Consider the following 21,477-nt stretch of genomic DNA (forward strand, 5'->3'; position numbering starts at 1 on the left):
TTTTAATATTTATTGGTTAGCAGTTATTTTATATTTTTTTTCTTATAGCTTTTAGTAAATTGATAATTTGATATCAACACAACAAATAGTTAATGAAAAGCTCTCTCCTCAAGGCCCAAGTGATATTCAGATTTCATGTAAAGAAAACCAAAGGCCCTTCAAGTAACACATGTGATTTAGCCCAGAAAAATAAAACCCAAGTAAAGCCCAAACTCTATTAAGATTTACTAATAGAACAATGTTCATGCCCACAATGATAATTTAACTACCGGTACTAAGGTGGAAAAGTAATAATTTATTTTTACAATCGTTTGCCTAATTGTTTTAAAACAAATTTAAAAACAAAAAGGACATGTACGAAAAAGTAATAGTTTATTTTTACACTGTGTTGATTGATAGAGAGATACGATTGATTAATATGAACTTTAATGCACTTGTTGAACATATACTATATAAAAAGATGCATTCATTTATAGAATCAAAACTCAATCAATAGTACATTAGTATATAGACATAACCAACAAATAAAAAATTCATTCATCCCTTTCAAACACTTGCCTTTATTATTTGTCTACAAACCAAAACAACCAACCAAGAACTTGAACATGAAGGCTTTCGATTTCGCAGATGTCTCTTGTCACAACAACACGAACGATTGTTGGATTGTAATAAACGCAAGGGTAGAAACAACCAAACCAATCTTTAAATCCCATGATCATGTCATTTGCTTTTTCGTAGAATAGAGTTGACTAGTTTGACATATATAGGTGTATGATATTACAAAATTCTTGACTGATCACCCGGGTGGAGATAATGTGTTGTTAGACGTGGCAGGTATAAACTAGCTAAATAAATACACGTTCTTTTAAACTTTTTTATTCATGTTAAACGTATACTTAAATTGTTCTAGGCAAGGATGCAAGTGAAGAGTTTGAGGACACGGGACATGGAAGTGCTGCTAGATTAATGTTAGATGAATATTATGTAGGAGAGGCCGGTCTTGTAACACCATTTAACGGTCTTTCTACAACCACGAACATTAAAACACAAACTCGTGCCAAACAACAGATAATCATGGAAGAAAACATGCGAACATGGTTAGGCTTTATAATGAAATCGGTCGGGCTACTTCTTCCCTTAGCAATGTTGGGTGGTGTTATTGGTTTTATGTTGTATAAGTGATATGTATAGACTATAGTCATTGTGTGTTTTTGTGGATTAAATGGTGTTCAACCACTATATTGTACGTACATATATGTTGTGTATGAGTATGACTACAAAGAAAGTGTATAGAGGGTATATTGGTAATTTGGAATGGGTGAGTAATGTGAAGATTAAACCACTAGTGGGAGGCAATAGATCATGGTTAATCTTTCAAGTTTCCACTAAACTGAGTGAAATACAATATCAAGAAAGCCATTACTTTTTTAATGTCAAAAGGGATTTCAAATTCTAGGAAAATGGCAAACAAAATGTTATGCTTGTAACATTCAATAAACTTAATTTTGCACCTACTGTACCATGTGGTGACTGGTTAGCTACACAGTTTTGACGAAAATTTCGCACCGAACCACTAACCATGGTTTCAAAAACAATAATCCAACCCGGTTGGGCTAGTGGTTTTACCGATTTGACGTTTGTATTAATAATATTAAAATGATAAAAATGATTCATATTATAATTATAATACATATATGTAACTACATATTTCAACGATGAAGAAAATGTATAAATAAATGTTTAAATGGCCGGTTCAGTTTACATAATATGATTCAAGTTTCAAACCAAACCAAACCAAACCATTAAAACGTCAAACCGTGAAAACCGAGCCACGAACGGATCTCAAACTGACCAACTTGCTTCGGTTTGGGCAGTTCCGTAACTTTTAACTGTTTTGAACCCGCCTAATTATACTGCATGCTGCTTTTGATTCATATAAGTGATTAAAACATCAAAGAATTTTTGCATACATGAAGTACTATATATGCAAACAAACATGCAACCAGTGAATAGATAACAAAAACAATTAAGAAAAGGAACAGACTGGCAATAATGGAGAAAACAAGATTCTTCTCCACCAAAAAAGCTACCCCACCACCATTACCAATTCTCATAAGCTGCTAAAAAGACAAGGCAGATCACAAATAGCCAGAAATACTGTACACAATTTGCACCATCATGTCCATTTTTGAAACATAAAGATTCATTGTGTTTTGTGTTTTTGTAACCACATGCATTTAATGATACAAATCTACCATAACATGATAAAAAAGATTGAAAAGAAAGGTCAATTTATATCAGAAAAATAAAAGGATCTATCAAAGTTTCCATCAGTACAAAATATAGACAATCACAAGGACTACAAATTATCCTAAAGTCATTGGATTCCCTTTGAAAAAGACCACACCATCATCATCAGCTTCTTCTTCTTCTACCCTTGTTACTGTTAGAAGCTCCCTTTTTCTTATGTTACAGACCTTCTAATCTCCATTCTGCACTAGGGTTTTTGACGGTTTTTTCTTTACAAACGAAACAAGAATAAACGGGAGTTTAAGAATTACTCTACCGTCACTTGCATAAACACTAAAACCTAAAATCTACGCCTACCCATATCTTCAACTATGCTAATCTTTAGTCCAACTAAATAACAGAAACCGAACAACGGTTAATTAACACTTCTTGGTAGCATCAAGTTTCATCCATTCATAACGCCCACGAAGGGGTTTGTCGTTCACAGGATCAAAGTTGTACCTACAAAATAAATGTGATAAATAAATAAAAAAATAATGGGTCGATCTCAGTCTTAACGGGTCAAAAGGGTTAACTCAAAAAAAAAGTTTTTAAGCGTAACGTATACTTTTTGTGTCCCTATGCGTCTTTTTATATACTCGAGTCCTTTAAAGATGGCTTTTTAGATGATAACAAACAAGACAAAAACTTTTACAGTAAGCCCACATAATGACTCCATCAAGACAAAACCATCTTTTATCCCAACCCATTTTTGAGTTTTTTACCCATTACCAATCCATCCAAACCCATTTTGCCAACTCTAACAAGAAATAAACATATACTTTTCAATAAAGAGTTGCTGCTGCTGCTTTTCTGGGCCCATGAAAAACTCATCCACTTCACTAGTTGACGGGATGGGCTTCGATGTTGTGTTTAGTACTCTGTATTTGGTTTCAGCATGCCTCGTTGACTTTGTTGTTGACTTCGTTGAAGAGCCTGGAGTATTGATATTATCGGGATTTCTAATCAAACTGCACGGTGTGGTCTCCCGAGTAGTCCTGTTTATCAAAATGCAGCCGAGTTTTAAATAATATAGTCATCCCACAAATACTAGTCATTTAAGGAGTTCAACGAACAAATAGCTAAAAACGGCAATTAATTTTTTTTCTTAATTATGAAATTACAATTCCAAAAGAAAAAGAAAAATGGTAACTTGCTGAGTCAATCCACCGACAAGCCTTGTATTGTTTGACTTAAAACAGATAGTCAGAAGGCAGAACATTTGAAGACAAAGTTAATTTTAACATGTAATCATACAAAACAAGAATAGTGCATGCAGATAATAACAATCCAAGCTCAAATAGTTGGTACAATGTTTTCTTCTTTAGAGACAAACAAATATCACAAGAAAAGAATAAAATTCTGAAAACAACAATTTCCAAAGAGGTTTTTGTAAACATTACAGAGACCCCAGTAAAAACATTCACTAGATCAAATGATATAAACAAATTAACAGTGCAATAAACCATCGAAAGCCATAATCACAAAGCTATAATATTAAAGAAAGACACCAATGAATAGAGTCAAAATAATGAATGAGAATTTATAAATTATAATGGTGTTACTACATGCACATAAGTTTTCAAATAAGACAAACCAAAACTTTCACAAGACAATTAAAGGCACAGAAACAACCGCGAATAAAGCAAATAGACAAATTCGAAGGTTCAATGGCGATTAATTAACGTAAATCAAGATTATTTTCTTTAATTCATGCTGCATGCAATCCTAACATGACTTCTTGTTAATCAACATAAGTAAACACTAAACACTCAAAGATCATATTATTCAACATTAACTTCATGTATCAAGAAAGATGGTTCCATAACAAGAAAGGTCACAGAGGAACAGTAGACAAAATCAGAAAACACAGAAACTTGTATCCCCTAAATTCATGCTGAATATTTGAATTATGGAGTAATAATTGAAGCACTCAATGAACACAGAAAGCAGAGTTGATATACCAAGAAAACAGAAGCTTTTCCAAACATGGGAAGGAAAAATAATAAAGAAAAAAAAGGATAATTTTTAATTACTTCACTTTCTTTTCCTTAAAACAGTCTCTAGAAAACAAGCAGAGTGTGACAGGAAACTGAAAAGCCCTTTTATAAATGACTTTACTAAATAAACATGATATATTTTGATCAAGAAAGCCTAATTTATGCATTCCCATTGAACAAAAGAAATATTTCAGGACTGTCAGTAACAAAATTAAATTAAATAAAAAATACATATTTTATATTTTCTTTTTTATGATTAAAGAAACTCCCTTGGGGCATGGAGAAGAAAACTGATTAAAGATCTGCAATCTGGCAGGAGATTTGGAAAAACAAGGAAGCCCCACCTGCCTCCTCTTATTAACAAATTACATAGCAACAAAAATAAATTAAAAAACACTAATTCATATAATTTCAATTAATAATAATTGTAAAAATAATTATATTAATTTTAACTAATCAAAATGAATTTTCAGGAAAAATATACTTTCCTCTTATTAACAAATTTCAGGGGGAAAAAACCTTCAATTAAGGAAAAAATAATTATATTTTTTTAAAAAACAATTATATTAATTTCAAACTAATCAAAATGAATTTTTCAAAAAGATTATTTTTTTAACACCTTCCTCCTAATTCATATAAATTCAGTTAAGGAAGAAAATAATTATATGTTTTTTTAAAAACAATCAAAATGAATTTTTCAAAAAGATTAATTTTTTAACACCTTCCTCCTAATTCATATAATTTCAATTAAGGAAGAAAATAATAATATTAATTTCACACTAATCAAAATGAATTTTCAGGAAAAATATACCTTCCTCTAATCAACAAATAAAAACCCTAATTCATGAAATTCAATTAAGGAAGAAAAAAAATATTACATTTAAAACTGATTTTTTTTTCCAAAAAGATTAAATTTTTTTTATATAATACCTTCCTGTAGCTTCAATCTCCAGTGTGTTTTCCCCAATTGAACCTTCAGAATTCACAGAGTCAACCTTCAACATTGACGAATTAACCACTCGCAATTTTCTAGGGTTTAATTTATTATTATTATTATTATTATTACTATTACCACAGCTCCTCTTTCGTTTCTTCTTTGGTGAAATTGGCTTGACGAGCCGACGGCTACGAAGCTGAATGTAAGAGCCAGCTGATGAAACGGCTGCGGCAGGTGATTTACGAAGAGCTAGGGTTTTAGCTCGAGTAAGAACGCCAACGCCGAGAGAAGGTGGTTCAATTGACTTTGGCTTGGACTTCCAGTTCCTTCTGCTGATGTACTTGCCCATTGTTTGCTCGGAGTTGGTGGTATGCTCCGGCGAGTGAGTTGGTTGGAGCGTAGAGTAGAGTTTAGAGGAGCCGTTTGCCGTTGAATGAGAATGAGAATGAGAATGAGAGAGAGAATATTATTATTATTATTAGTTAAATATTTAAGGGGTATAATAATAAATTATTATTATTATTATTATTGGAATCGGAAGAATAATAACAATATTTTTTTTATCATTTTCTAGACTTTTTGATAGGCTGGTGCTAATTTCGGACGGGTAAGTTTTCTTCGAAACTAAAGATGATTTAAGGTGTTTAATGGCTTCGTACAACTAGATTGGGTCAGCTGGTGTATTGGGTATTGCGTGCAAGGTACTTAGATAATTTTATGTTTACCATTAAAAACCGAATTAGACTTTTACAAACAAAAAAATATATGTAAATAAGGAGAAGTGGTTGAACAGTTTTTAGTTTGTGACTTATGTGTTTTGATTGCGGCAAGAGGAACTCGAGATTGGATCGATAAAAAACTTGAGATGAATCTTAGCACTTATTGAGTTTGAGCTCAAGTCCTATATGGAAAAATTGTTTAGGTATGTGAAGTTTTAATGAGCCTTATGTATTTTTAAGTTTAATATTTTGAGCTTCTATAAATTAATTTAACAATACACACTTACACAATCAAGCTCTGGGTTTTTTGAGAAACTGTATACGATCTTGAGCCATGCTTAGAATTGTCAAGTTTTTTTTAATATAAATAATTATAAAGTATATAAATCTATATAAATCAACTCTTAAATAATAAACGAGATTGAAAATTTGACTCATGAGCCAAAGTTGAGCTTTAGTAAAAGAGTTGTAAACAAAATGAGCTCGAGCTCTCATAAATCAAAACGAGCCAAGCTCGAACCTAGTCAAGCGTGAGCTCGCCTCATTTGCACCCCAAGTCTAAACTGATATTAAATAACTTGGATTTCATGAACAAATATTGAAAACATTTTGTTATATCATCAAGACAAATTACTACATCTTTAAATAGCAAAAATTGCGTCCACACACTTTTTTTAGCTAATTTACATGGTTTTTTATAATCGTATTTGAACGAGCACCCATACATCAGTTTAATCAGTGTACTTGAACTTTAAATGCCAGTTGGGGTATAGTGTCGTAATATACGGTAAACATGCAAATAATTATTTCATGTTTAGTTTTAGTGAAACGCCACATCTTATGTGTAAAATGAGAACGGTAATCTTATTTATACCATTTATCTAGTTGTAATATAAACCTTGCAGGAGCCTAACTCTTTCTTATTAATGGTATCCTCGTATCGCGTATGTCGTATGGAATGCATGTAAATTTCAAGGTGTTTAATACATTAATTTGTTCACTAAACACGCAATGTTATTGCCAGGAGGTATGATCGCTCATGAAACACATATACAATCTAAGAAACTCATCAAACGTGCGAGTAAAACACGATACTTTATGTTGTACCAAAAAAGAGCAAAATTAAATATGAGTTCTTTTTAAGAAAGCAATAATTGAAAATTATTTTAATTACATGCTTTAGTATATGTTAAATTTCATGGTTAATAAATAAAGCAGTCAATTTGTAACGCATTCTTCTTTACTTCTTTCTCTCCGAACAATTTATTATTTTACTTACACATGCTTTGTGAAATTGAATTTACCTAATTAAATATTAAATATATTAAATTATTATAATACTATAAATTGTGAGAGCACAAAAATCTCATATTTGTCAATAAAAAGGTATACCATTCTAAGACCATCCTAAAACTTTTACAATGAATTTCTATCATTACTCACATCCATAAACTATTTTTAATGAAATAATCATAATAAACAAAAATCGATACAAAAATATAAAATTAATAGGTACAAATTTTTAATACACAAGTTCGAATGAAAAACTGAATGATAATAAAAGAAATCGAGTATTCTTTTTTAATGTAAAAACAAAAAAAAATAATATTTTAAATTAACCTTAGTACAAGTTTTAATGCGCAAGATACATACTTCTTCCACAAGGTCATGAGGCGGGGCTAAGGAAGTAAGCATCGTCCGGGTTAGTTTTTGAGTGATGCCACGTCATTTGAGCAGCGCACCCGTGGGATGCTGTCTTTCGTCTCGCATGTTGCCTAGCACACGTCACTTCTCTTTAATAGTCAATACATGTCTTGTTTGTTTATTTACATTCATTTGTACACGTTTAATTATGTCATTATGTATGTTGCTTTTTGAACAAACAAACATAGTTAAAAGTTAAAACTTTTGTTTGCTTAAGTATTCATCTTTATATAATTACTTAGAAATTAAATGAACACCCGAACATATAATTTGGTACTAAACATTATGTATGTTATAGTGCTTGTTACAACCCTACACTTTGTCTTTACTCTTTAGATTCGTTAGTGTCACCACCGAATATTCCTTTTGGTTATATGTTTCAACAGAGAATATCTTTCACATAATCCCTTTTTTTTTTTAATGTTTGGTATTAGTCCAATATATTAATTTACAACATGATTAAACTAACTTTAACCCTGTGAGGCTGTGATTATATTTATGTAGACCGTTAAATGGATGGACCTACTTATTGAGAGGGTAATTATCCAAATGAATTTGGGTTTAACTATACAAACCTGCTACAAGCAATGTTACCGGTCGTGCTAGTACACTTTAACTAATTATAAACGCACTTGTATTATTAAAAACTATTATCATTTTATATTATTGAACATTCTATATGTGATAAGATTGCAAGTAAAATGATTATATACTCTATGCTATTAAAAATAATTGGGCTGAAATCGACACCAGGCTATTGGGCTGTGATGTGAGTATTGAAATAATGAGATGGACTTAAAATAGGCTGGTCCGGCCCAGTTTATCATCAATCAATATGTACAATAAACTAGATGTTAAAATGTATCAAGTAAAAGTTATTAATAGGGTGTGAGAAGTGTAAGATAAGGGTAAACACTTTTTCTATCGATAAAGATAATAGAGACGCCCCAGCTTCAAAAACATTTCTTGACATGTAAAGTGTAGTGTACATATAGTAAGATAAACATAAAGTGTGACATAAAGTATAATCTTTTAGAAAAATAGGGTAGAATTCCACTATTTTAATTGATGTGATTTAATTATTAAGTGACTAGAGAAGACCATAATTTGTAGAAGCAAGACAATTACTAAAATCCATGGCTTACAAACCAATAATTCTTCACCTTCCACTTCATATGTCACTTATATACTTTAAAGTTTATAAACCGAATAGCCATAGTTTTATTATTTTACAACGTAAAAAAACTTGTTTCAACATACTATATTTTACTCCAAAGATAAATATGTAACTTTAAATATATAAACATTAGCAATCATGAAACTAGGTTTGTTTTACAAAAAACTAAAAGATTGTCACAACCAAACATACTATTGTAGTCATCTACTTCAAAATAAATGTAATAATTAAGTGTTTAAATTAACCACCAAACACCACCATAAAATCATAAGATTCTGCTACATTCATAAAATAACAAAACCGATACTTTCTATTAAGTTCATCATGCATCACACAATTACCTACTATTCACCATAGTCCGTAAATATCTTAGATGGTCATCACCGCTGCTCTAAAAGAAAAAAAGTTCACTAGAGTCAGTCACCTGTTGGAATCCGGGTTTGCACCTCTAGGGACCTCATGAACATCTGCAAGAAACTGCCCTTGATCAACGGTGGAGCCGCTAGTTGCAACGGTGGACGTTTTAGGTGGTGTTGGACTATCCACTTGATATGTGGCATGAAACCCTAGTGGATGTGCAAAGAGAAGAATGACACATATAAAGAGAGCAACTTCCAGTCTAGTAGTACTTACATCTGCCATCAAAGCTGAAATTTGAAGATTTGAAACCACCACCTTTGAGTGTTTGAAATGCAATAATGTGCATGTGTACTAGATTTAATATTTGGATGGAGAATTCATTGATTCTGTTGCGTACCATAAAAGAAGACAACAACATTTGTCATCACTCATCATGTTTTAAGTTATACAAGATTCTTCTTTTAATTCTACATGCTTTAGTTACGATAAATTGATAAAAGGTCCTCCAAGTTTGTATATATCATGTCTTTTATATATATAAACAACCAACAACTATATACGGTAGAACGGTAAAATCCCACTAATAACAGTATAGAGACAGTGGGATGGTGGGATGTATGCAAACGATACATCAATCTTAGAGAATACAACTCCAAAAAAATCCTGAAAAGCATATACAAAACAGTTTGAATGTTTCGCATGTAATCTAGAAAACATAAGAAAAAACAACACTAAACGTATAGTATCAGTAAGCTATTAGCAATGTACGTTTTGTATACTTCTAACATATATATTAGTTAATGTTACATAGTAACCTAGGCCTCTTTATAATGTGTAATTTGTTTTCTATCTAATTTTTAATAGCGTTATTGTGTTAACTGTTAATCATAATGAACTTTTATGAACGCATCTAACAATATAACTTTACTTACGATCTTTATATTTTTAATACTTATCCAAAACTATTGTGACTCGATATTGAGAAACCATTATGACTTCATTTATACCATGGCTAAGGTTACATTGTCACACCCCGAAAACTCATAATATAATTTCAGCGGAAGTCTTATAATTAAACATTTTCGGGCGATGACAGTTGCCAATAGCCAATCACAATAACCCATAATATTATTATTATTTTTTATTATTTTTTTTGTACATTGAGCAAGAAGCAGCCTTTTCTTTGCTTCACATACTTATAGTAAAATAATTATCAGCTTTTTGAAGCTTCGTATTGCTTGTCCACTTGTTCTATTTAATTGTATCTTGATTCTTTTGTCACCATAAAGCTTACACACCTTTGTACTATTATTAACGGGATTTACATTTACTAACGTTTCAAAAATCATGCCCTTTAACACCACGTAAAGCGTATGGTGCTTAACGCCCCATAACACATACGCTAATAATCATCACTTTTCAAATATTAACGCGTTATAAACAGTTTTTTATTTGTAAATAACAAAATAAGAACGTCGAACAAAAAGACGGATGGTACATACCAGCTTCTTTAAAATAACATTATCATGGGTGTACATTAGTACATATGTAGACTGTGGTAAAAGTTGAACACTATAACAACAATGATTTTAATGTTTGCAAAAATAAAAACAAATTGTTGTTCATTCATAACTTAAAAATAGTTTTACATTTATATTTTTTATATATAATATATCATTATAAGGATAACGGGTATTTATGTCTCCACGATGCACGCTTTCCGTACTTCGTTAACCAAATACCATATACAAAGTTTTTAAACACACGTAAACCCACGGGAAAAAATTGACTTCGAATATGTAAACAACAAAATACTCACATTGAAATGTTGTTAATTAGAATGACGAAAAGGTACATGGTTTCATTTTACAAAAAAAGTAAAATTAAATAAAAAATATTAAGGTAAATCGTCACACAATAATAAAGGTCTAGCTTCTTGTTTATGCTGCTTTATATATATACTTTTACCCGTTTATATTTATTATAAAATAAAAGACTAATTCCTTTTCTCTTTATACTTTTAAAAACAGTCATCTAATAAAAAGACAGTTTGATATGCACTTGTCAAATAATTTGTTTGTTCAAATGAGGTTGGATCGAACCTTTTTCTATTAACACAATGTTCCTCATAGGTGGAACGTACCTAAGTCAATAGTACACTTAGCATATGGTGGGATTGACAAAGATCACCAAGCCCCGACACAAGGAGCTTCTGACTTTGTTTAAAAGTATTGGCGGAATCAAAGTGGGTCGAAATGTTACGCGCTTGAACTGACTACATAGGATCCAGATCGATAAATGGGTCAACGTCAAAGAAACTTTCAATAAAACGACCATGAACAACTTCTCAACGTTCTCAATAACTATAACAACATATATAAGCTACGCATTGTTTCAACTATAGTTCTTTCTCTTTTTTAAAGGACCATCACATGGTTCCCTCCTTTTCAGATTGAGGCGTTGGCTTGGCGTTTGGTAGCCTCTTAATGGCCATTAAGTACCTCTAAATGGTTCACAACCACTTAATGGTTTAGAGGTAACCTTAAGTCTACCTCTTAACCATTAAGAGGTTATGAACCATTAAACTATACAAGTTATAATGAACTATTGTATTTTAATGTTTTGGACTGTATATATGCAAATATACTTTATTTATGCAGTACAAGTTATAGTGAATAATTGTATCCTATAATATTTTAAAAAATATCATATAAACTGTAATATTTGTATCATAATTAATTTACCTGGTGGAACGGATCGTTTGGTTGTTTTATCACTAACTAAACCGAAAGAGATCAGTTACCCTAAACTTAAAAAGAAAAGAAAAATGGACTGCTTAAGTTCAAAATCGAAGCATTGTGAAGGGGCAAAAGGGGAACAACTTCATATGTTACATTTTTTTTATTATGAACTCTCCACTGGCTACCCCATAAGTTTATACAGCTTGTATAAACTTATACTAGAGATTTTGCCTGTACGTATAGTCATATACGACCCGCATAAACTCTAACACATCGTATAGCTCATGACACCGAAGAGTTGTATGCCTTGTACAGGCCTATACCCTTGTATAGTTCTTTGTGCAGGCCTAGGCAACGACCCAAAGCCGGATCATTTCGAGGGCCCGAAACATGTTTAAATTAATTATATATTACATATATTTACGTATATCATATCGGTTAAGATAAATAAAGCAATAGAATGTAGATGGTGAAGTCGGAAAGCATGTGTTTATTCCTACCGTGTGCAAGTTTAAGTCCCCTCCAGTGCCATAGTTTGTAACACTTTTATTAACAAAGTGACTAGCAATATACATAAAAATTCCTAATTTGAATCTCAAAATTCTAGGTCTCATATTTAGCCCCAAACACACACTAATTAAATAACCAATGGGTGACTACAAGTACAAAAAAAATCATATAAAGTTGAAATTTGAAATCCCCTATATATATTTGACCAAAGAAATATGGTAGAAATCCAAATTTTATATAAATAAAGCTATAATAAATTCAAAGCGGCCACATTATAACGAATATAGATCCCCTGCTACCTAGAGAATACAAACATATGAGCAAATGAAGTTATTAAATTCATATTAGGGGTGTGCAGTTTTCAGGTAGGACCGAAAAAACCCGACAACCGACCCGAAAAAGACTAAAACCGAACCGATTGTAATTCGGTCGGTTCCACACATTTGCAAAATTCGGGTTCGGTTCTTGACATTTGAACTTGCGTGAAACCCGAACCGACCCGAAGAGAGATGGTTTGTAGAGGTTTAAAGGAGGGTTTGAGAAGTGATTTCGTTTTCCTTTTATCTGTCTGTCAAATTAGAGCATGATAGAACTCCACCTTCATAGTTTATACTTTTCCTCTTGTATTCATCTAAGGCGGCTAGTGAAATAAGAAAACCCCAACATTATATTCATTATTATATATGTAGACTGGTAATACTAATTTATAGTGGAGAGTAGTAAAATACAATACAAGTGTTATAAAATAAAGTAAAGCTGTTTGCTTTGGATTTTAACATTCTTGATCTGGGCTAAGAATATAAAAACAAACACACTTTGTCTTTATATAAAACTGAATAAACAACTTAATATGATCCACATTGCCCTAGCTACCAAATAAGCTCTGCCTTATCATTTCTAACTCTTTTCTTTTCATCTCGCCGACAATAATATCAAAGGGTCTATATCGTGCCGGAATTTCATTTTCCGACGAGTTCCTTCAGATCTCTCTTTTGTGCGTTCAACTCGGTCTCGGTACAAACCCGAAAACTGACTTGCTAATACCCGAGACCGTCATAAACCGAATGGGACTTCAGAGGTCCGGTCCTCGGTCTGTGTTTTTACAGAGTTTCGGTCTCGGGTCGGGTTTTTTCCGGTTCGGTCCGGGTTTTAGCAAATGATCAGCCCTAATTCATACCTTAATCGTTTTTTTTGGTTGTTGTTTACTTATTTAGTTATATAATAATTTGTCTTAAACTGGCCACGATGGCTCTTTAGCCCATTTAAATCATACTTTCTTCATTACGTTACCATATTAGATTTAAATAATAATTATTATTACTATTGAGAATGAGGTACTAGAGAGTATGGATTACAAAAGGTTGATTCGTTTGATATGGGATAAGTTTGATGTTTCGCCAGCTGGTCCAGTCATAGTCATTGCAGCACTAAACTCATAATTTATTCTATACTGGTGTTGTATGCGTCGGGCAGTTGGAATTTGTTTATTTGTGTCGCGTTGTGACATTGCACAGATGTTGATTCAGTAGGTATGAGTAAAGCTTGTTAAGATACCAACACTAAAATAAATAAATACTAAGAAGATACTAAAAGATTGTAACACACGGTAGGGCTAGTCAACACGAATCAGCCGGTATTGACGGGTCATGACACATAAAGTTTTTGGTATTACCTAAGAGGTGCCCTAATTTCTCTCTCTATCTCTACATATACATATACTCTTTACTATCACAACGGCGACTCGCTATCACTACAGCTCTGGTCCCATCATCACTCAACAGTTGTTCGTTTAGGTAGGTATGTAATCAATCACTCATTAATATTACTGTTAGCTAATAGATCTACGTTGACTTTGTTGTAGCTGTGTTGACTTTGCTGTAAGTTAAAATCATATCTTTGTTGTAGTCAATCCTAGTTAGAATCACGTCAATATGATGTTTATGCCTAACACTCGTCTACCGTGATAATATGGCACGCCGAAGAGTGTGCCTCTAATTCAATTGAATATTCAAATAAATAATAAAAAATTGTTAATGTCATGTCTGTTATAGTTTTGTAGTTAAAATCACTTTAATAATATGATACGATTGTGTACGCCTAAGAGTTTGTGCATAATTAGTTTTTTGTTGTTTCTTGGGTTTGACGAGAAATAAAAAGCAGAGTTTGCTTTTGTTTCGTTTTCATTTTTATTATATTTAATTAGGAAATGCAATTTCGAAAAAGACAACACAAACACAAGAAGACAAATGCAATAATAAAACAAGAAAAGCAGAAGACACATGCAATTAAAGTTACTAGTGGACAACAGTTCGTTAATTGGTTGTCAAAACTATTTCTTTCTCTTCTTTCTCATAACACCAAAAGTTATCTTCAAAATTCTTCAGGAACTCAAAAGAGCTTACACCACTAACTTCGAATATACTTTTCAAGACGCCATCAACAAGCTTCTCAAGTGTCTTGGCAACTAGCATAAAGAGTCTGGATGCGGCATTGAAGATGATAGAGTTTCGAGTCACTATCAATGATCCTTCTATCCATATTCCAGTCGTTAACACCAGTGTAAACATCATCGGGTTTGGTCTTTAATGGCCTACCCGAAGCACCAAACCCGGTACCCGAAATTTACCTTAAGGTCCGATCATCGGTTCTCATATTGATAGGCCATCGGGTCGGGTCGGGTCTAACCCGGTTTGGTCCGGTTATCCTCATTTGCACACCCCTACATCACACATTATAATCCTCCTACTGTTTTAATCCACTTTCAATGGGCTTTTAATGGGATTTTAACTATGATTTCGGCTTTTAATGGGCTTTTAACTATGATTTCTTTATGCAGAAGCAACCAATGGCATCCAAAAGTTACAAACTCAACACCACAACTGAAGCTGAAGCTGTTGATTCATCAAATGATGATAACTAACTCAACAACAAAGATGAAGCTGCTGATGTTACATCAGAAAATGTTACAGTGCGTTTAATCACAAATAAAAAGCATCATGAATGACCATATAACTAAATTCCTCTTACCTCTTTATGATTTCTTCATCTGCTGCAACAGCCAATTTCTTCAAAACTCAGAAAGACAAATGAAGCCGCTGACGTTAAGGTTAAAAGAAAAGTAGACCTGCCCCAAGAAATCCAACAGTTTATGCTCGAAAACCTTTCCGCCAAAAGTGTCTTGCGCAACATAACGTTGTTAATGGACTCGAGAAACTACATTGACAGTCCCAACTTCATCAAAAATTTCAAAGGCAGATATTTTTACATTCTTGGGGGGGCTATAAGACCAAATCGTAACGAGTTTGTCTTGATTGGAGACAACGATTCAACAACCCCTTCTTCCATAACCATTATCCTTAGTCCAGCTCCAAACCTAACCGGTTCAGCCACTTCTCAAGGTCTCTTGTTGCTACTAAGCCCTGAAAAAGTCAATTCACACCGTGCCATTGTTTGGAATCCCTCAATACGAAAAATCTTTGCCGTGGATATTCCATCATCACTCAACAGTTGTTTGTTTAGGTAGGCATGCAATCAATCACTCATTAATTTTAGTGTTAGCTAATAGATTTGTGTTGAGTTTGTTCTTGTTGTGTTGACTTTGTTGTAAGTTTAAATCATATCTTTGTTGTAGTCAATCCTAGTTAGAATCACGTCAATATGATGTTTATGCCTAACACTTGTCTACCGTGATATTATGGCACGCCGAAGAGTGTGCCTCTAATTCAATTAAATAATAATAATTTTTTTATGTCAAGTCGGTTATAGTTTTGTAGTTAAAACCACTTTAATAAAATGATATGATTGCGTATGCCTAAGAGTTTGTGCCTCTTGTTCAAATAGTTAATTAATTTATAGGATTTGTGTATTAAAGCCCTAATCCTAGGGACCATTTTTGGTATCTTTAATTGATTTAGGATTAGGAGAAGAAATTAATATGAATACATCACATATTATAATCCACTACTGAATACATCACACATTATAAACCTCCTATTTTTTTTAATCCACTTTCAATGGGCTTTTAACTATGATTTCGACTTTTAATGGGCTTTTAACTATGATTTTTTTATGCAGAAGCAACCAATGGCACCCAAAGATTACAAACTCAACACCACAACTGAAGCAAAAGCTGCTGATGCATCAGATGATGATAACAAACTCAACAACAAAGATGAAGCTGCTGACGTTACATCAGAAAATGTTACAGTACGTTTAATCACACATAAAAATCACCATGAATGACCCTATAACTAAATTCCTCTTACCTCTTTATGATTTCTTCATCTGCTGCAGCAGCCAATGTCTTCAAAACTCATAAAGACAAATGAAGCCGATGACATTAAGGTTAAAAGAAAAGTGGACATACCCCAAGAAATCCAGCAGTGTGTGCTCGAAAACCTTCCCGCCAAAAGTGTGTTGAGCAACAGAACATTGTCAACGGACTCGAGAAACTACATTGGCAGTCCCAACTTCATCAAAAATTTCAAGGGCAAATATTTGTCACACCCTCAAAATCCACTAACGGAGTTTTACCGTCAGTGGGTGTGAACTAACAGGATCGGATTCATTAGTTATAATCAAACCATAAAAACGTTTACGAGTAATTAAATGCGGAAGCGTGAAAACCATAAAATAAATGTTGCGTCACGCAGGACGACTTTAACCCAATGATAACAGTTTTAAAATAGTTTGCATAACAAAAGCGTTTTCAAGCAATGCATGATCTTATACCGCGCGCCCGCCTCGGATACCTGAGAATAACATACTAAAAGTGTCAACACAAGGTTGGTGAGTTCACAAGTTTAAATAAAATAAAGCGTTTAGCGTTTTGCGTTCAGCGTTTTGCGTTTAGCGTTTTGCGTTCAGCGTTTTGCGTTACCAGATAGTGTTAAATCAATTATATATCGATAGGTAGCTAGCCTATACAACAAGTATTACTAAGTGTTCGACACCGAAGCTGACTGTTTATCAAGTGCCTTGTCACCAGGTCATCCAGACCATGGTACGTGTTAGCCAAAATTACACCCGCTCGACCTCCAGTCGAGTTTAGCGTTGGGTGGGGTTTGTCAAACCCAGTAGTACTACTCAACAGTGACTCGCTATTCCAAATATTAACCGGTTCGATGTGTAGGACTTCAAATGTTTCGTTTGCCACTTAGCCTTTACAAGGGATATATAATTTACTAACAAAATCTTAATTGCGTTTATCGGAGTATGTTATCTCCCCCAAGTGAAAAGCGTTTAAAACAGTTTAAAGGGGTAAATGAAACTCACTGTTTGCGAAGAAATTCCCAAATTAAATCACCAAGTGATGCGCGTCACAGAAAACTCTCTCTAGCGTTCTAAAACAACAAGGAGATTTTCTAAGTGTCGGAACTATTATCGAGTCTCTAGACTCGGCACATAATATCTATGCACACAACATGTTTTGTGTTTCGTTTGTGAATCGTGTGTGACTTTTACAAGTGTATTTGTGATACGTTACATGTGTGAGCAATTATTCACGTGTCATGTATTAATAATGTACGTCACTAGCAATTACTTCCCGTAAAGGCAATTTGGTCAACATATAACAATTAACTAGCAATTATTCCCCGCAAGGGCAATTTGGTCAAATCATGACAATCAATTAGCAATTATTCCCCGCAAGGGTATTTTGGTCAAAAATACGACAATTAGTTAGCAATTATCCCCCGCAAGGGCAATTTGGTCAAAACACGATAATAAATTAGCAATCACCATGTTTCATGCAACTTTCACAAAATTCAGCAATTAGTTTCTTAACGACAGAATTTTACTTGAAAAACTAGTCTATCCCACCGATCATAGCATCACAATTAATTTACCAAAAATCATCACAAAAGCATGTATGTGTTAGGTTTCCAGAACATATTTTGTTGTATTTTTATTCCATACATATTTCTCACAAAGATCAATTTACCACAGCAAACTCATAACAGTCAAATTTATGCGCAACAGAATGTTATTTGAAATTCCCGTTAAACGAAAAATCCAATAAATGCAAGACCACTTGGGTTAGGTTCCTAACTCAACAAGTCAACTTCCAGAAGTGGAACCAACCCAATTGGTTTCGTAGTTCATGAGATATAATATTTACAAAACAACCTAACAGCAGGTCTAGCAACTCAGCTTTGCACAACGTTTTTGTAAAATCATAAAGGTTAACTTTTACACGTCCAAAAATTGCAAATTTATATTCTTTAGAAACTAAACTCAACCTAGTTTACTGTAGTATCAATAATCTCAACCAATTTTCACATTTACACCCCGATACAGTCAATTGAACATCAATAACACAATCTGTCCAGAAACTGTTCGCAACAAAACTCAACATATTAACCATTTATAAACCATAATTCCGTCATATAACATCCTAGACACCATAATCACTATCCATACACATCAATTACACATTACATCCATGGTTAGGGTTTTATTTGAATTCAAAATCAAGAACACAACGATTAACATGTAATAATACCAATTCTAGTTATCATATCACAATCAATCCATCATCAAATCAAGATAAAACATATGAACACATATACATATGAAAATCGGACCTAGGGTTTGTAATTATACCTTCAAAAACACCAATACAAGCAAGAGGAAGGTAGAAGATGGCTAGAAACGGATGTAGGATGCTTCAATTGTGAAAGACCAAGATCAAAACCAAGTGATATGTGTGTGTGTGTGTGCCGATCGCAAAGAGAGCAGGGGGGGCTGGCCGTCGGCTTATGTGAGGGAAAGAGGGAGGGGAGTTAGGGTTTTATAATATTATTAATAATAATCATGTTACATCTAGGTCCCTCCACTTTCAAATGTTATCTTTCTAGCTTAATTAACTAGTTCTAGCACATTGAGTTAACGTTTATAACAATGTTATCACATAACACATAAGTCTAACACATAATTATCACATAATTATTGTTTTGACGTTTTTCGTTTATTCCTCAATTGTTTGCGTCAACTCGTTTGCGTTTCGATGCAATTCCCGAAAGACTACACATGTAGTAAGTGTTAAGCGTCATTTAAACCCTAGTTTAAATGTAATGAGGTGTGCGTTATAGATTCAATGATCTTAAGTTTGAAATGACGGAGTTGAGTTAACGGAGTTAACCTGAAATTGACGATTGTCACAATATTCTTACATACTTGGGGGGGCCTACAAGACCAAATCGTAACGAGTTTGTGTTGATTGGAGACAACGATGCAACAACCCCTACTTCCATAACCATTATCCCTAGTCCAGCTCCAAACCTAACAATTTCAGCCACTTTTATAAGGCTCTTGTTGCTAACAATCCCTGAAAAAGCCAATTCACACCTTGCCATTGTTGGAACCCCTCAATACGAAAAAATTTTGCCTTAGATATTCTATCATCACTCAACAGTTGTTCGTTTAGGTAGGTATGTAATCAATCACTCATTAATATTAGTGTTAGCTAAAAGATCCGTGTTGACTTTGTTGTTGCTGTGTTGACTTTATTGTAAGTTAAAATCAAATCTTTCTTGTAGTCAATCCTAGTTAGAATCACGTCAATATGATGTTTATGCCTAACACTTGTCTACCGTGATATTATGGCACGCCGAAGAGCGTGCCTCTAATTCAATTGAATATTCAAATAAATAATAATAATTGTTAATGTCAGGTCTGTTATAGTTTTGTAGTTAAAATCACTTTAATAATATGATATGATTGTGTATGTCTAAGAGTTTGTGCCGCTTGTTTAATAATTAATTAATTTATAAGATTTGTGTATTAAAGCTCTAATCTTAAGGACCATTTTTGATATCTTTTAATTGATTTAGGATAAGAAGAAATCAATATGAATACATCACACATTATAATCCTCCTACTGTTTTAATCCACTTTCAATGGGCTTTTAACTATGATTTCGGCTTTTAATGGCCTTTTAACTATGATTTCTTTATGCAGAAGCAACCAATGACATCCAAATATTACAAACTCAACACCAGTGTAAACATCATCGGGTTTGGTCTTTAATGGCCTACCCGAAGCACCAAACCCGACAAACCCGGTACCCGAAATTTACCTTAAGGTCCGATCATCGGTTCTCATATTGATAGGCCATCGGTCATCGGGTCGGGTCGGGTCTAACCCGGTTTGGTCCGGTTATCCTCATTTGCACACCCCTACATCACACATTATAATCCTCCTACTGTTTTAATCCACTTTCAATGGGCTTTTAATGGGATTTTAACTATGATTTCGGCTTTTAATGGGCTTTTAACTATGATTTCTTTATGCAGAAGCAACCAATGGCATCCAAAAGTTACAAACTCAACACCACAACTGAAGCTGAAGCTGTTGATTCATCAAATGATGATAACTAACTCAACAACAAAGATGAAGCTGCTGATGTTACATCAGAAAATGTTACAGTGCGTTTAATCACAAATAAAAATCACCGTGAATGACCTATAACTAAATTCCTCTTACCTATTTATGATTTCTTCATCTGATGCAGCAGCCAATTTTTTTAAAACTCAGAAAGACAAATGAAGCCGCTGACGTTAAGGTTAAAAGAAAAGTAGACCTTCCCCAAGAAATCCAACAGTTTCCGCTCAAAAACCTTCCCGCCAAAAGTGTCTTGCGCAACAGAACGTTGTTGTCGTACTTCGAGAAATTACATTAATAGTCCCAACTTTATCAAAAATTTCAAGGGCAGATATTTTTACATACTTGGGGGCCTATAAGACCAAATCGTAACGAGTTTGTCTTGATTGGAGACAACGATTCAACAACCCCTTCTTCCATAACCATTATCCCTAGTCCAGCTCCAAACCTAACCATTTTTGCCACTTCTCAAGGTCTCTTGTTTCTAACAAGCCCTGAAAAAGCCAATTCACACCGTGCCATTGTTTGGAACCCCTCAATACAAAAAATCTTTGCCCTGGATATTCCATCATCACTCAACAGTTGTTCGTTTAGGTAGGCATGTAATCAATCACTCATTAATTTTAGTGTTAGCTGATAGATCTTTGTTGACTTTGTT

At 33.4% G+C, this 21,477-nt stretch overlaps 2 protein-coding genes across 3 annotated transcripts; one reads left to right on the top strand and one right to left on the bottom strand.

Moving 5' to 3' along the window:
* The first annotated feature begins 423 nt into the window (after nt 1-423).
* LOC143587007 (cytochrome b5-like) lies at nt 424-1,411 on the top strand. The gene is made up of 3 exons (XM_077068415.1): nt 424-680; nt 768-834; nt 911-1,411. The coding sequence occupies exons 1-3, from the start codon at nt 606-608 to the stop codon at nt 1,180-1,182; spliced, it is 414 nt and encodes a 137-aa protein (XP_076924530.1). The 5' UTR covers nt 424-605; the 3' UTR covers nt 1,183-1,411.
* Nucleotides 1,412-1,740: 329 nt separating this feature from the next.
* On the bottom strand, nt 1,741-5,632 carry LOC143586989 (cyclin-dependent kinase inhibitor 4-like). Of its 2 annotated transcripts, XM_077068401.1 has the most exons (5): nt 5,362-5,632; nt 5,220-5,262; nt 3,072-3,287; nt 1,901-2,751; nt 1,741-1,847 (listed from the first exon to the last, which is right to left on the bottom strand). In XM_077068401.1, the coding sequence occupies exons 1-4, from the start codon at nt 5,573-5,575 to the stop codon at nt 2,670-2,672; spliced, it is 555 nt and encodes a 184-aa protein (XP_076924516.1). In that variant the 5' UTR covers nt 5,576-5,632; the 3' UTR covers nt 1,741-1,847; nt 1,901-2,669. The 2 variants fall into 2 exon arrangements, with proteins under 2 accessions (XP_076924516.1, XP_076924515.1); XM_077068400.1 differs by lacking the exon at nt 1,741-1,847 and having other exon boundaries at nt 1,887-2,751; nt 5,220-5,631.
* Between the last annotated feature and the right edge of the window lie 15,845 nt (nt 5,633-21,477).

The sequence above is a fragment of the Bidens hawaiensis genome, unplaced genomic scaffold (assembly GCF_021521415.1).
Source record: "Bidens hawaiensis isolate Kalapana, Puna unplaced genomic scaffold, B.hawaiensis_p1.1 tig00035078_1, whole genome shotgun sequence".
Taxonomy (NCBI): Eukaryota; Viridiplantae; Streptophyta; class Magnoliopsida; order Asterales; family Asteraceae; genus Bidens; species Bidens hawaiensis.

Coding starts and splice junctions, on each gene's coding strand:
- LOC143587007 (XM_077068415.1), top strand. CDS start 606: ATGAAGGCTTTCGATTTCGCAGATGTCTCTTGTCACAACAACACGAAC. Junction 681..767: donor GGATTGTAATAAACGCAAGG/GTAGAAACAACC, acceptor TGACATATATAG/GTGTATGATATTACAAAATT. Junction 835..910: donor TGTGTTGTTAGACGTGGCAG/GTATAAACTAGC, acceptor AAATTGTTCTAG/GCAAGGATGCAAGTGAAGAG.
- LOC143586989 (XM_077068400.1), bottom strand. CDS start 5,575: ATGGGCAAGTACATCAGCAGAAGGAACTGGAAGTCCAAGCCAAAGTCA. Junction 3,288..5,219: donor GAGATTGAAGCTACAGGAAG/GTATTATATAAA, acceptor TTTGATAAACAG/GACTACTCGGGAGACCACAC. Junction 2,752..3,071: donor CAGCAACTCTTTATTGAAAA/GTATATGTTTAT, acceptor TTTATTTTGTAG/GTACAACTTTGATCCTGTGA.